The 16,220-nt window shown below is 31.7% G+C and overlaps 2 protein-coding genes across 2 annotated transcripts; both read left to right on the top strand.

Annotated features, from left to right (window-relative positions):
• The first annotated feature begins 7,590 nt into the window (after window positions 1-7,590).
• Window positions 7,591-10,933, top strand: LOC124838568 (cation/H(+) antiporter 19-like). The gene is made up of 3 exons (XM_047314201.2): window positions 7,591-7,888; window positions 8,362-9,363; window positions 9,575-10,933. Exons 1-3 carry the CDS (start codon window positions 7,694-7,696, stop codon window positions 10,808-10,810), a joined length of 2,433 nt encoding a protein of 810 aa, XP_047170157.1. The 5' UTR covers window positions 7,591-7,693; the 3' UTR covers window positions 10,811-10,933.
• A 1,042-nt stretch (window positions 10,934-11,975) lies between these two features.
• On the top strand, window positions 11,976-15,118 carry LOC124838559 (Transmembrane proteins 14C). Its single transcript, XM_047314187.2, has 3 exons — window positions 11,976-12,414; window positions 13,019-13,153; window positions 14,798-15,118. The coding sequence occupies exons 1-3, from the start codon at window positions 12,006-12,008 to the stop codon at window positions 14,935-14,937; spliced, it is 684 nt and encodes a 227-aa protein (XP_047170143.1). The 5' UTR covers window positions 11,976-12,005; the 3' UTR covers window positions 14,938-15,118.
• Window positions 15,119-16,220: the final 1,102 nt, after the last annotated feature.

The raw sequence follows: 16,220 nt of genomic DNA, 5'->3' as shown, positions 1-16,220 counted from the left end.
TACCAAAATTTCTTTTTTAGCTTTCCACATTTTATTTTTACATAATTATTAATTATATTTTCCATTCACAAAGAAATTTATTACTACTAGTAATAAAATTGTTACTATTAAGGTAAATATTTTTTATTTATTACTACTAGTAATAAAATAGGTAAATATTTTTTATGGGTCTTACAAGCAAACTATTAATGTCTTTTCGTGTGATTCTCTTGTTACTTTTTCTCTCCTTTTTCAGTCACTTCATTATTTTTTTTCATACAAATTTTCACTGATTTCTGTTTTTCCTCTCTTGTTTTGGACTAGCTCTGTGTTACTATTTTCAGAAGAGAAAATTTTCAATCACATTAAATAAATTTCTTTATTTATGTTTAAATTAATGTATACTCTTTGTTTTCATAAAACTTTAATAATACATTTAACATTTTATTTTTTCAAATTAAGAAATTATGATATGTCATTAACATATAATTTTAAATTTAACCATTAAAAGATATATTAATGCAATAGTCACAAAAATAACATATATTTAATTTGTTGGTAAATCATATAAGTGTCTCGGTGTGTTCATAAATCATTGTTTTTTTTGAAAATATTGCATAATAATGTTTTATTTATAATAAGAAGTTTTTATCATGCTTTTTTATTTGTATTATCCAATGTTGACAACCAATAAACTTTAGGGTTACTCAGCACAATTCAGAAACTAAGATTATATAAAATTATCGTTAGCGGATAGGTTTAGGTTAATCAAAAGTTGAAATAATCTAGAACCATCTTCTTTAACCCAACCCATGAGTTATCAGTAGGTTGAGATGTATTAGTGAAATTTTAAACCATCTCACCATAATTACATAAGCGACAATTTTGCAACTAGTTAAGTAATAATGACCGTTAATTAAAACTAACCAAATTGTATAAACCACAGTCAAATGATTAAAGTATCTGTCCATATATCTCATTCTAAAATCCAATCATTACTTAGAAACAGATAAATTACAAAAGGGTTCTCTCCACTTTTGGAAATGATAAATTTAGGTTTATATAGATGATATTTTTTTCATAAAAGAATTAAGTTTGAGTTTAATTATAATAATTGATATCAGAGACATTATCATGATTGATCATAAATATTCTTCATTATAATGTTTTATATATTTATCATGCGTTTTAGTTAAAATGAAATCATGTGTATTTTCTGAATATAATAATTACAAAATAAAATCATGGTAATTAGATGATTTTACTTTGTTTTTAAATATATTTTGAGGTGAGTAATTGATATTTAAATATCTTAATAATTGAATATGTGAATATCTCTTAAATTGAAATATATGTTTTCAGTTAAAAATTGAAAACTTTATATTATTTTTTTTGGTATTTCTTCAATTAATTGCTCAATCATGGTCATGTTTTTATTTTATTTTATTTTATTTATATATTTTGCGAGTAATCAATTGAATAAATATGTCACTAAAGTAATCTATTTTTTAAATTAATTTATTTTAAAATATGAAAAGATTATGAGTTTGATATATATATATATATATATATATATATATATATATATATATATATATATATATATATATATATATATATATATATATATATATATATATGCATATTCATCAGCTTAAAGAATGATTAATATTGCATTTACACCAAAGGTGTTATCTAATAATTAGTATGTTTTGTGTAATTGTTAGCATGTTATCACTGTGACAAGATATTACTATATAAAATTTTATCAAATGATAAAGTATTAATCTATTATCGATAGCTTAATACTTATTTATCTAATTATATTTTAGTGTTTTATAATTTTATGTTTAGTTGTGAATAATGATCCTGCCAATATTAATGTTAATATCAATTCTATTTGTGAGGGCCTATAAGAAAATAAAAGAGTCATTGGACCTTATGTGAGGCAGTCAGACCCATCAAACCAAAAGACAACTTAGTCTTAGGAAAGACTTCTCAGAAGTCTGATTCAGTTGTTTGAGCTCTCTCTAAAACTCTTTTGCCCTAAACTCTCTCTGCCTTCTCTCTAAAAATTTTCATTAACTGAACCATTCAATCTTGGATTTGAAGGTGCTCAGGCATTCACCACACCAAAGGTTTCCTTTTGACCCGATCATATTTTCGTTTGGACCGATAAGTGATTTTCCTCTTTCCTTCGCTGTTTCTGGAGCCTAGGGCATGCAACGTTACTGGTTGCATGTTGCTAGTGGGGTTTCGTCTTCATATTTTCTGTCAAATCAAGCTCTAAGAGTTGTTGCTATCACCACTTTGGTGGTTTGTAGGGTCAGGTTGAGTTCTCGTGCTGTGAATGGTACTGTTAGGGCAATTTCAATTAGTTGTGCTTGGAGAAACCCAGGTAAGGGGAGCTAGTTATATATTTTTTAGGAGCTGTATGATGTGCATGTTTGATAAATTGTGAATTGTCTTATTGTTATACTATATTTTTGGTGGTGAGCATGTTGAGTTGCATTTGTTGAAAATGTGAAATTTATGTAACCATGATGTGCTGATTATTATTTGACTTGGATGAGTTTGTTGGCTATACTTAATTTTATTGGAGAGGTTTGGAGTAAGAATTCCGTAATATCTTTAATATGGATAGTAAGTAGGTGCACAGGTACTGTTTTAGGTTACTGTGAGGGGAAGTTAGGTGAGCATAGGTGGTCTTGAGTGAAATTGGGTAGTTTGGTTAGCTTGGATAAGTCAATTAGAACTGGTTAGGGTCATAAAATTGAGTAAAGTCATGTTCAAAATGGTAGAATTGAAATTGGGTTCTTGGGTTAATGAAATCAGAGTTTTAAGTTAAAAGTTGGGTGTTGATCACTTTAGAAGCATGTTGATAATGTTTATAATCAAATAGACAAGTTTAATTAGGCTTATACTACGACCTAAGATCATTAGAAGTTAAGAAAGAGGCATAAAACGAGTTCTAGGGTGTTGAGTGCTTGAAATTTGTAGAATTTCGTTCTACAGATTATGCAAAGTCGCATAGCGCACCCTGTGCACTATGCGAATTTTAGCTGAAAGGCTCCCCCGTCAAGAAAATTTGCTCAGCGCACCAAGGGTGGTGCGCTGTGCGAATTTTTGTTGTCTTGCCTTGCACCCTGGTGCGCTGTGCGACCTGGTTCAGTGAGTTTCACATTTTTCCTCATCTGTTTGAGCTGTTTGATGTTGTTTGACTGCCAGGGTGTATGTATGTCTATATAACTGATTTGGGTGGCTTGATTTTGCAACATGATTGAGGGTATGTTGTATTGTGTGTGAATTATAGTTTGGAAGTATGTATAAAACAAAGTTGTAATTGGCGTAAGTGTAACAAGTATGGTTCATGGACGTAATTCCATGATTCTCAAGGAGAGGATACATGGTGGTGCCCTAGTAGTGTGTAGAATGATTGCATGACAGTTTAGTCTTGGGGGTTTTCCTGAAACTACAATGATCAATCATTTTCAAGTAGAGAGGATTGAATCATGTGGTGAGTAGTAGCAGGAGGTCCTAGTCTTGGAGGCTTCTAGTATGCTCTAGGGCGCGGAACGGACTAACCTCGTGAGTGTGGTAGGGTGGAACCCATTGACAATAGCTTTGCAAAGCAGTAGAGGCCACCATGAGTGCATAACCCGCCATAGCTCGACAATCATTCAAGTCTGGACGAGTCCGTTTATAATGCAACAAGTCTTGTAATGTCATTTACCATGTTTAGAGTGAACTATGCATGCTGTGTGTGACTGTATAACATGCTTCTTATACCTAGCTCACCATTGCTTGTTTGTGTTGTTTGTGTATGATTCCTTTTGCGATGATCATCTACTTGGATGAGAGCAGATGGCGAGGAGGTTTCTTTGGAGACAACTTTGGAAGAAGATGACAATGCTGCAGTTTAGGCTTCGCAGGGTTTCTTAGTCATTTGATGATATTTTGAAATATTTTTCCTCTTTAAGTTTACAGTTTAGACCTCTTTTGTTAAAGTTTAAATTCTAAAATTATTTTGAGGACGACTGTAATCCTAATTATTCTTGAGTGCTTTCCTATATTATGCATGATGACGTCTTTATTATATATGTTTCTCTGTATAATTGGGATGTCACACTATTAATATTTTAAATGGTTTAAAATTTTAATTTTGAAAATACAATGTCTTGATAGTTCTGGAATAATAATGGATATTGATTTTGTGTTAACGAAAGACCACTCTCAATGGAACTGTGGGAGAAGTGAAGTCACATGAGTTTGATAATCAAATAAATATAGCTAAGAAGTTTCTTTCTTAAGTTGAAAGAGATTTGATAAGAATGAAAAGTTTGAGATAGACACATCTTGACGAACCTAATTTCAAAAAATGTGGATAAAGACAACATCAAGAGTAGTATTGTATTGTTTTAAAATTAAATGCACTTTAATTGAATTGTCTATAACGTATTAGTTCTTTTAAGGGCGGGGAACAAAAAAAGATAAGGAAATTGCAACTGCATCCAAAAGAAACAACAACTAAAAAATCAAATGAATATGAAAACGATAGTTGTTTCTTTTTTGGAGCTTGACGGGTACACTTTTATGGTCCATAACTAAGTCAGTTTTAAAATTAGTAAATGTTCAATTCTTTAAGAATGTGGATTTTGCAAAGAAAGATATATAATTAAGAAATTTTTCTTTGAGAATAAATATTTTCCTAACTATTTTCAAGACACTACAAATCAAGACAATGTAAAACTCCATGTGCAGGAAGTTGTTCCAAAACAATAAACTCGTTTCCCTCGAGAACCTATGCCATTAAATAAATCTACTAGATAAAGGATCAAAATTGCATTTTGGCGTATTTCTATATTATATTGAAGAGACAATTTATATAGTGTAATAAAAATAATTTGTCTCAAAAGATTTTATTTTTAAACTTAAAAAATTCGGTTATAGACTTAACATGACAACGTTATAATGGTATTTTAAATTTCATCATGTAATTATTTTCTGCAACTTTAAAATGAATCTAGTTTATGTTTGTATATATTATAAGTTTTAAAACAAATATATTTTTTAATTTTGTATCTTAATTATGGTTTGAAGTTTCGCATTATGATATGATTAATTTATAAATGAGTGTAAATTTTATATTACGAGTTGATTTTGTAGAAATAAGTTAGACTTAAACGCATCAATTAATGATAAAAATAATTTATAAATGAGTACAAATCTCGTATTACAAGCCAATTTTGTAAGGGTGAGTTAGACTTAAAATTTAATTCTTAATATATAAAAATATGAGTCAGGGTTCATTTTATCAAAATTTGTTGTTTGTTGGATTTATTGTTTTATCTACTATTAAACTCCTATCAAACAATTTATTAATGTCTAATTTCACGTTCAAGATGTATATGTTTTGACGTAAGAGATATATGTTCAAAGTCTCGTGTCGACTAATAATAAGACTAATTTATATTATGTCAATGGAAGCAAACATCATTTTACAAAATAGTTTTATAAAATTGAATTAGATTTAAAATTCACTTTTTAACAATAATATTTTGTGTAACAATAATAATATTAGTTTATTGCATAAAAAAATCAAGAAAAGTTTCCAAAAAGTATTTTTGTATGCTTTAAGGAAGAGTTGACAGTGAAAAAAATGTTAAAATTTTAGATTAATAAAGGTAGGTAAAAATTTACATGAATATGTTCAGTCTATTTTAATATTTCATTATTAGAATTTTTAAGGGTGTAATTTATTGTTAAAATAAATTATTTATTAAAAAGTAAAAATTTTAAAAATAATCAAAACTTTCAAATAAAGTTTCTAATTAAATAACGAATAATTTGTTTTATTTATTTTCAATTCATTTAAAACTTATATATCTAAAAAAAAGCAGATCTTGAAAAAAGAAAAAGAACACGGTCACACTTGCGACATAAAAAATTAATCATTAATAATGCAAAGAAATTGTCAAAATTTAAGCACATGTATTTTGATAAAATTAAAAATTTGTAAATTATTCCGTACCATATATAATAGTTATGCATTAGAAGATTTTTTTTTAAATTAAAATGTGTTATGAGTTCATCAATTATTTCAAATAATTGATTTTATCTTTGTGATTATTCAAACAAAAATATTACTTTTAAAATGGTTACCAATAATAAAACTAGTTAGAGATTATTGGTCGTTAGGTCATTGAAAATTGTTAATTATCAATAGAATTTGATCATTTTTAATAAATTGTATCTATTGGTAATTTCAGTTTTTATTTTAGAGTCGATGAAGATTTATATCTAAAATGTTGATGGTGGTTGAATTCGTGAGATATAGAATTTATTATGTTATATTTTATGAATCAAGAAAAATTCAAACATGTTATAACTATTAAGAGATATGAGTAATTGAATAATAACAAATACATAATCTTAATATATCACTAAGTAAATTTGTATACAATATTAGAGGCTTTGTATTTTATATGTAGATTTTATGAATTAAAAAGATTATGTGAATATTTTCTAAATTATTATTATATTACTTTTTGTTTAAAACTTATAAGTTTTAAATAATTTTAACTTATTTTATTTTATGTGTGGTATTGTTATTTGTTTGATATTTTAAGTGTGAGGCTGATTAAAGGAAATTTGTTCATATAAATAATCAATATAGATATAGCTAGTAGTATAATATCTCAGTCTATTATTATTGTTTTTTAAATACAATTTGATATTTTTATATTTACAGGACTCTACGTTATGTTATTAACTATATATTATACATACGACTTTTAATATAATTATGTAACTGTCCTCTTATCGGTGTATATGATGCTATAACGGGTTGTTACATATAACATATATAATAACATTTAACATTAATTTAATAAATGAAAAAAAATGTATTTTTATATATACAAGTAAATATTTTAATTCTATATTTTTTAATTTAAGAGAAGTTTTATGGTTTATATAGAAGTAAGGACGAATGTTTTAGATAGACGCTAAGATAGACGCTAAGATGAGGTTAGATCTTTACTGTAACACATGCCATAAACCGACTTCACCCATAACTTTCTATTTATAGATTTACTGTAACACTCCAATTCTAAAATATCTAGAATTGTTAAAATATACAAAAATCTATTTAAAATATTCTTCACCGACCCATATATATATATATATATATATATATATATATATATATATATATATATATAATAAGAGAATATAAATATAAACAAACTTTTTTAGTTCCAACGTGTATAACCATAAAATTTTTAGTTTTATTTATTTTGATATAAAATTCATAATTCATTATAGTTTCAAAAATTTAATTTATTGCAAATATATAATTATGGAGAATATTTTATATGTTATTAATTTTAAAAAAGCAATTTAACAAATGATTACAGTTTGAAATTAAATTTATGGTTTATGAAAGATGTTATCTATAAGAGAGTAAACCATCCTGGTTTCAACTGGTCCTACCACAAACAAGTGCACCTATTTACTTGTCATTGGTTGCATAGAGTTACACACTGTTTAACCACGCTCTCTATATATAGAGAGCTCAACTCCAAGATGATTGTGAAGATTCATGAAGAACATAGCACAACACAAGTATTTGTTCTTGTGAGTTTGTTGTTCTTGTGAAAACCGACATAGTTTAAGGATTCTTGGTGCTGGTATAGTTTGAGACAAAAGCACGATGGGAACTGGTAACAACATATCATGCCCTGCACCCATGAAGGCCACGTCCAACGGAGGGTTCCAACATGAAAACCCTCTGGATTATGCGCTTCCTCTGTTAATCCTCCAAATATGTTTGGTCGTTGCTTTTACTAGATTTCTTGCATTCCTCTTCAGACCCCTCAGGCAACCCAGAGTCATTGCTGAAATCATAGTAAGTTTTTCTTACCCCACCATCCAGTTAATTTATTGCTACCTTTTTTTATCAAAAGCAAGTGTGTCTCGTTGTTATAAAAGGGGTTCCTCTTCCGGTGATAATGTATTTAGGCACATGGGCATGCCCAGGATTTCTTTTTTATTATTATTATTTTAACTGCTGGATTCGGTTGGTGTTATTTTATTGAAAAATGTTCACTTTGCATATGTCTTTCCCACAAGGAACAGAGATATAGAAAGAAAATATATATTTAATAGAGCTAACAAATTACCCAACACTTGGGTCAATCTTGTTAAAGTTTAACTAATGATCTTGAGTTTGTATCATGTGTAAGTCCGTTAAAACGACTATATTCTATATATATAAAAAAAGAACTTGTGATTTATAAGGAAAGGGATTTTCTTTTTCGTAGAAAGTGGATAAAGATGTTGAGTATGCCAATATAAGTAGTAATGTTGTTAAAATTGTAGGGAGGAATACTACTCGGGCCATCTGCAATTGGGCGAAACGAGAAGTTTCTGAATGCGGTTTTTCCAGAGAAAAGCATCACAGTTCTTGACACACTGGCCAACATAGGTCTTTTGTTTTTTTTGTTTCTCGTGGGACTTGAGCTTGACATGCGTGCAATTCGACGTACTGGTCACAAGGCCTTAGGCATTGCCCTCTGTGGGATCACTGTGCCTTTTGTTCTTGGCATTGGCACTTCCATTGCTCTTCGAGCCACTGTATCCAAAGGTGCTGAGCTATTTCCTTTTCTAGTCTTTATGGGTGTTGCTCTCTCGATCACCGCCTTCCCTGTCCTTGCGAGGATCCTGGCTGAGCTTAAACTCCTAACAACTGATGTTGGTCGCATTGCAATGTCTGCTGCTGCTGTCAATGATGTTGCAGCTTGGATTCTTCTTGCTCTTGCCATAGCCCTTTCTGGTTCTGAAGCATCTCCCTTTGTTCCTCTCTGGGTATTGCTCTGTGGTGCTGCTTTTGTCATCTTTGTTGTCTTTGCCATTAGGCCGTTGCTTGTGGCTATGGCTAACCGTTCTCTGGAGGGTGAGCCAGTGAAGGAGGTCTACATATGCATCACGTTGACTCTGGTTTTGGCTTGTAGTTTTGTCACTGATACTATTGGAATTCATTCCCTCTTTGGGGCTTTTGTGGTTGGTACTGTTATGCCCAAAGAAGGTTCCTTTTCTGGGGTGTTGACCGAAAGGATAGAAGACTTGGTTTCTGGCCTTTTCATGCCATTATATTTTGTGTCCAGTGGGTTGAAAACTGATGTAGCAACAATTAAGGGAGGTCTTTCTTGGGCAATGCTAATGCTTGTTATATTCAACGCTTGCTTTGGGAAGATTATTGGCACTACTGTTGTTTCATTACTGTATAAGGTGCCTGCCAGAGAAGCCCTGGCTCTTGGATTTCTCATGAACACAAAGGGCTTGGTAGAACTCATTGTTCTCAACATTGGGAGGGACCTTAAGGTATTTATGTGAGAAATATATTGTTATTTTTATTCTAAACAATAATAATTTATCTTAGTATTTAAGATCAAAGTTGATGGTCAAAGATCTATGTGGAAGTTATCCATGCTACCACCCTATTTCTTATTACAAGTCTGTTAATTGTTCTTTCTTATAAAAGAATTTGTTATTTGTTCTTATATTTTTTATGAATTATTCTTATACAATGCAGGTGCTGAATGACCAAGCATTTGCCATTTGTGTTGTCATGGCATTGTTTACCACCTTCATCTCCACCCCAATAGTGATGGCTGTATATAAACCAGCTCGCAGAGGAGCACCTTACAAGCACAAAACAATTCAACGAGATCCCGACACTGAGCTTCGAATGCTAGCTTGCTTCCACAGCACCCGTAACATTCCATCGCTGATCAATCTAATAGAGTGTTCCCGTGGAACAGGAAGGAAAGGAAAGCTTTGTATCTATGCAATGCATTTGATGGAGCTTTCGGAGCGATCTTCGGCAATCACAATGGTTCACAAGGCACACAAAAATGGCATGCCCTTTTGTAACAAGAAGCGGGACGGCAAAGATCAAATGATCATAGCTTTTCAGGCATATGAGAAACTGAGCAGTGTCAGTGTCCGCCCCATGACAGTCATTTCTGGTCTCAATAGCATCCATGAGGATATTTGTACTACTGCTCACAGAAAGCGTGCAGCCATGATCATCCTTCCATTCCACAAACACCAACGTGTTGATGGATCGATGGAGTCACTGGGACATTCATTCCAAGAGATGAATCAACTTGTGCTATGTCATGCTCCTTGCTCGGTGGGAATTTTTGTTGATCGAGGTCTTGGAGGGACGAGCCAAGTCCAAGCCAGTGATGTGTCTTATAAGATAGTGGTACCCTTCTTTGGAGGGCGTGATGATCGTGAAGCTCTTTGTTATGGAATGAGAATGGCCGAGCACCCGGGTATTTTTCTCACCGTGCTTAAGTTTGTAACTCCACCAGGGACATCATTGGCCTTCGGTGCTAAATCGGTTGAGGTGTCATCAAAGAAATATAGGAAAACAACGGATGTGGTTGATGTCAATGATTATGATGATAAAGATGATCAATTGTGGAGTGAGTTTTTAAGTGCATGCAACAACAACACCCAAGAGACAATGAAGTATGAGCAAAAGCTAGTGGAAAGCAAAGGAGATATTGAGATAGCATTGAAGGAAATGCATAGATGCAACCTCATATTGGTTGGTAGAATGCCACCAGTGGCTCCTTTGGTTAGCAAAAGTGACTGTCCAGAGCTTGGACCTGTTGGAAGCTTTGTTGCTTCTTCAGATTTTTCCACTGTTACGTCAGTTATGGTAATTCAGCAATACAATCCCTCAACTGACGTTCATCCATTGGTGATGGAGGAATTTGATTCCGCAGATATGTCAGATTCACCAGGGAGTCAATAATGCAGTATTAAAGTCAATGATGCAGTATTAAAGTTATACTTGTGAACTTGTTATATGTTACAAATGAGTTAGATGCTCATGATCGATTTCACAAGAACGTTTAATGATGTTTTGGATGTTTTACTATAACAAAACTAGCAGTATCGTTTTGGACTATTAAGCAGGAGAGAGAATCATACAATATTTCTAGACATGTAGTAGGATAATAATAATAATAAATTAAATACAATTTAAATAAATTTTATATGTAAAAAATTTCCAACAGTTAACTTAAAGTCTTTGCACTATCCATAACTTTACGTGATTTTTTTTCTCACACACATACAAAATATAAATTAATATTAAAAATATACTTACAGGTATGAGAAAGTGAAATTAAATAAAATGAATAATATTTGTTTATTAAATGGTATTTAAAGAAATTAAAAAGTTAAATTATATGTTTTAACTATATATCCAAGCACAAGGGAGGCAAAAGCAAAAGGGAAAAACGTGAAATTATAAATCATGAAACTGAGTTTGTGGTAGGTAGGTAATGGGGTTCAACTTCATTATTAAAAGATAATGGTATGGAAAGAAACATTAAGTAAGGTAAGAATGAATTGAAAGTGATAAGTTGGGTTTCAAAACTATTGATAACTTAAATGAAATTCGATCTAATGAGCCTTTCAGGACAACAAAGGAGGTGTAAATTATGCAAAAGAAAATACAGATATCCTTTTGAATATGGTAATTTGTGATGAGATCATTGTGTAAATATTATTTTTTTAATTGACTTTTATTTAGCCTATGGCACGTAATTGTGGGTACATGATTTTTCAAAAGATATTGGTCTCTTGGATTAAGGAAAGAGTTCAGACAAAAATTTGATTCCCATTATTCCGAACTTGAAATAATCGGTTATGATATAGTTGATTTTTTATATGAAAATTATACCATTGAACTTGTGGGTATATTTTCACCCTTTTATTGCGTTGAATGCATACATAACATTTTACTATAATAAAATCTATGAATTAAAACAAATCAGTTAGTTATTAATTAATTTTTTTAACATATGAAGGGCGTGGGATGGGCTTTGGGCTTGGGCTTTGCGAAGGTGGATTAGCATGGGCCGGGGGAGAGCGGAAGGTTGTGGAATGGGGCGAAATCAAAAACCGAAACGAAATCAAAATTGAAAGGAAGGAGAAGGTCAATGGCAGAGAGTGTAGGTGTAGGTGGGTTGGGTGTTACAGGTTCAACTCTTCCCTCATTCTCTTTCACAAGATCTCACACTCTCACTCCCAACATCTCCATATTCTTTCGCTCTCAATCTCATTCCCCTGCTTTCCGTTACTTCACGCGTTACAATCCCCACCTCTACGCCGCCGTCACTTCCGACTCCAAGGCCACTTCGCTTGACCTGACTCAACCCGATTTCGATCATACCGGTGGCGGTTCCGACGCTAACGGAAACGGTAACGGCTCTGGTGGCGGCGGAGGAGGAGGAGGAGGAGAAGGAGGTGATAACAGCAAGGGCGAGGAAGGATCGAGCAGTGACAAGAAGAAAATGGCTTTGTTAATGTCCCAGAAATTCACTCTAGCTTATGCTGCACTCGTCGGAGGTACTTCTCTCTCTCTCTCTCTCTCGGTATTTCTCTTTCACTCACTTAATAACTAAAATGAGATAACTGTTGCTGAACCCTAGAGAATGATATTGCTATTGTATTATTTGTTTGTTTTGTTTAATTATCTGAGGGAGCTGACTTAGTTAACTTATTACTTTTCAATTCATCCAAAAGCATTTTGGAATGTGCTTGACGGATGAAAGTTTTCTAGGACAAGGTGTTCGATTCACTGCAATTTCAGATGCTAATTAAGCTGCTATTTGAGAGTCATCTTTAGCTGCAATTTCTTCCCAAATTGCAGGGTTAGGAAACACTCTCCAAAATTATTAGCAATGTCGAGTGGGACGCTTGCGTGTGTCTGAAACAATGGCTCTTCTTTTACTACTATGATTTGGTCCTATATCTATGCTTCCTAGTTATATGGTCCTATACTACTTCTGCTTTAAAACTGTTTTTTCGAGTCTGTCATGTATTGAAGTTGTTCACAGTATAATGTCCAACGGATTCGGCCATGCCATGATTTTGCATTATCTGCGTTATGTTTTTCCCTTACCCGATGACGTACGTATATACAACGATGTTTTTTTATGGTTTTTGGCAGTGGGTGGTGTAATGGGTTTTCTCAAGAGTGGCAGTCAGAAGTCGCTTTTGGCTGGGGGTTTGTCTGCATCACTGCTATATTATGTATATACTGAGCTACCTGGAAGGCCTGTTTTTGCATCATCTGTGGGCCTTGGTAAGTGACTATTTTCTCCACATTTTTTACTTACTCATTGCTTAAAGCCTACCTTAGGAAAGTGTTATATCATCATAAAAAGATAAGATGCATTTGTAACATTTTGATTTTTGGGATGTTTCAATTACGTGTAAAATTTAAAATTTTTAAAACCATAATACTATTGCGGAAATCCACTTATATAATACCGAAATTAGTAAAATAAAAACGAAATAAAATAAACCCAATTACATTGTCTCTAACCCTTATGGTACAAAAACTTTAAATAACACCACTCTCATGTCTCTATCATGCATCTGGAGCATCTGCAACATTTGTTCCCGTTTATACGATCATTGCAAGACACACATAACCACAAACACAAACAAATATGGGTAAGCTACCATAACACAACCAAAAACAGTAAAATATGTACATAGGAAGCAAACACAAGTTAATTACAAATGAATCATCTACAACGCTATCCTACTAACAAAATCATTTCTACACCATGATCTTCATCATCATCCTCATTAACTATATCATGACTATACTATCAACGTCATCCTTATCAACATCGTCTCCAAACACATCGTCACTACGAATCATCATCACATGTACCTCCATTAGAAATAATCTCATCATGAATCCTTCATCATCAATAACACCATGAGCCTCCACAATACCATAACTTCATAGTGAAAAGAATTAGTCACACTCCTCTACCTTATCTCAAACCTGTAGCCTCCTCACAGGTCTCCTGTAGCCTCTCCTACAGGTCTGCTCGAGTAGTTCTGCCTACCTGGCTAAGGAACATGTTTCCTGCCACACAAGGACAAGTCAAACACCATCACCCTCATACAAAGAAGGTTCAATACCCGAGCATCCCTTTTCGCACACAAGGCCAAAGGGAGTCGTTATCTCGTATCAGACGATCGATAGTCTCAGGCTTTACTAAGTACAACAAGTAGACCTATCTTTCACTCTTATGCTCATCAACTACACACTCAGGTACATCTGAACACTCACTCGTTCCAACATCAATCAAAGTTCATCATATACCTAAGTACAACCACCATTCTCATCAAAGTTATATAAATAAATCTTGCAAATCATTAACACACATAATTTGTGTTTATTAATTTGATAAGATATGTCAAAATTCAATTTGAGACTAACTAATGTGAACTGTAAAAACTCTATCGGCAGGTTATCCCAGAATTCTGAAGTTTCTTTTAAGAATTTAATACTAAATAAATATCTTATTCAAGCCTATAAGATTTTATACAACCTACCAAAACGAAATACTGTTTAAAGTTTTGCCCAACTGGCTATGGAAGAGGCTATATGATGTACTTTTATATAATTATAGTCAAATAATGTGGTTTGCACAGAAGGATCTGTGGTCACCTAAATAATGTTTGATAAGCCCGACAATTTTATTACCTGGTTCAAAGTTTTTACCGGTAAGAATCTATTTTTGAAATATTAATTTTGAAGTAGACGTGCGATTATTGGTTTCCTGAGTTGAGCTTATTTGTTTAGTTTACATTACTTTTATATTACTTCTACATATTTACGGCATGCACTTTGATATTAGAGTAAAGCTTGAGCTCATCTTCTGCTCTCATGTTGGATTTCGTTTACTTTACTCCCCACATGTAGGGATATCTGCTGCACTTCTAGGGGTGATGGGTTCACGTTTCAAGAAATCAGGGAAGGTTTTTCCAGCAGGGGTTGTGTCACTTGTGTCGCTTATAATGACTGGTGGTTACTTGCATGGAATTATGCGTAGTGCCCACTAGATACAATACAACACAAATAACGAAGGTGAGTTCTCAGTGTTGTTCATCAATGTAGTAAACCTTTGTTGTTAAACAAGGATGTTTGGCCTCGGTTTACGGCCATACTTGTTATTTTCGTCTGTACTTTTATCGTGTGCACAGTTCTGTCCCAGTTCTATTTGAACCTATGCGTATTTAGTTATACTCGTTCTTAACTTTTTCACTAGTTACTGCATAATGCACTGAAAGAAAAATACAATTAGAAAAGGGGAAAACCCAAGATCTGAACATTGTTCTTTCTTTTATTTAACTTTGTGGTTTATTTATAGCATTGCATGCTTGCAACCTTAATTAAATGTTATTATCAAATACTAGTATTTTTGCTACTAAAAAATAGAGGGGGCACGTGAAATGTCTTCCTTTTGCTACTAGTATTTTTTATTTATTTATTATCTTGTCGTAATGAGTTATTATTTTTGAACATATTTCCTTCGTATACATTAGTGGTCAAACTAAATTGACTTGGGGTTAGATTCTTAACTTTTTCGTCATCTAGAAAACTTGACCCGAAAGAGAATATCTCCAATTAGGTGTCTTTTAAATAAAATTGATGATTTTTTAAAATGTTAAATATATTTTTAGTCTGAACACATGATTAGATTTTATCTTTATTTTAAATTTTGATATAATTTGATTGAGAAGTTCTAAAAATGAATAAATGTAATTATCGCATCAAAAGTGAAAACATGTTATAAAAAAAATCAAAATATTGGATCTATAATAGTTTTTCATACAATTATAAATACATATTTGACATAAAAACTTACGAGGGTAATGATTCTGTATTTTTTAAATCTTTATTTTCGGTACAGTAAAAATTATTATAAAATACAAATATTAAAATTAAATTAAATTAAATTATACTAAAAAATTAATAGAATAATATTTTTATTGAAAATATTATTTATATTCTTTTTATCTTCTATCCAAATATAACTAATGTTAAATTTTCAATTTATAGTCATTTTGTGTAAAAATAGTTCATGAAAAATAGTTACAATTAATTTAAGAAACGTATGAAATTACAAAAATAATAAATTAAAATTTTAAATACTTACACTTTTACTTTTATTCTATGTTATTGACTATATTTTTTTTTCAATTTATATTTTTATATTGTATATGTAAAATATATATAATGTGTATAATATCTTTGCTAGTAAAGTGAAAATCATCTAATATTAATAAAGAAATATATATTTTCTTTTAATTTTAAAAAGTTAAGTATATTTTTATTCAATGTG

The sequence above is a fragment of the Vigna umbellata genome, chromosome 1 (genome assembly GCF_029865625.1).
Source record: "Vigna umbellata cultivar VRB3 chromosome 1, Vumbellata_1.0, whole genome shotgun sequence".
In the NCBI taxonomy this organism is placed as follows: domain Eukaryota; kingdom Viridiplantae; phylum Streptophyta; class Magnoliopsida; order Fabales; family Fabaceae; genus Vigna; species Vigna umbellata.
This window is presented reverse-complemented; position numbering and strand designations above follow the sequence as displayed.

Excerpts from the sequence above, each read along its gene's own strand:
- LOC124838568 (XM_047314201.2), top strand. The coding sequence starts at position 7,694 with ATGGGAACTGGTAACAACATATCATGCCCTGCACCCATGAAGGCCACG. Across the intron at positions 7,889-8,361 it reads GAGTCATTGCTGAAATCATA|GGAGGAATACTACTCGGGCC; the intron begins GTAAGTTTTTCT and ends TTAAAATTGTAG. Across the intron at positions 9,364-9,574 it reads ACATTGGGAGGGACCTTAAG|GTGCTGAATGACCAAGCATT; the intron begins GTATTTATGTGA and ends TATACAATGCAG.
- LOC124838559 (XM_047314187.2), top strand. The coding sequence starts at position 12,006 with ATGGCAGAGAGTGTAGGTGTAGGTGGGTTGGGTGTTACAGGTTCAACT. Across the intron at positions 12,415-13,018 it reads TTATGCTGCACTCGTCGGAG|TGGGTGGTGTAATGGGTTTT; the intron begins GTACTTCTCTCT and ends GGTTTTTGGCAG. Across the intron at positions 13,154-14,797 it reads TGCATCATCTGTGGGCCTTG|GGATATCTGCTGCACTTCTA; the intron begins GTAAGTGACTAT and ends CCCCACATGTAG.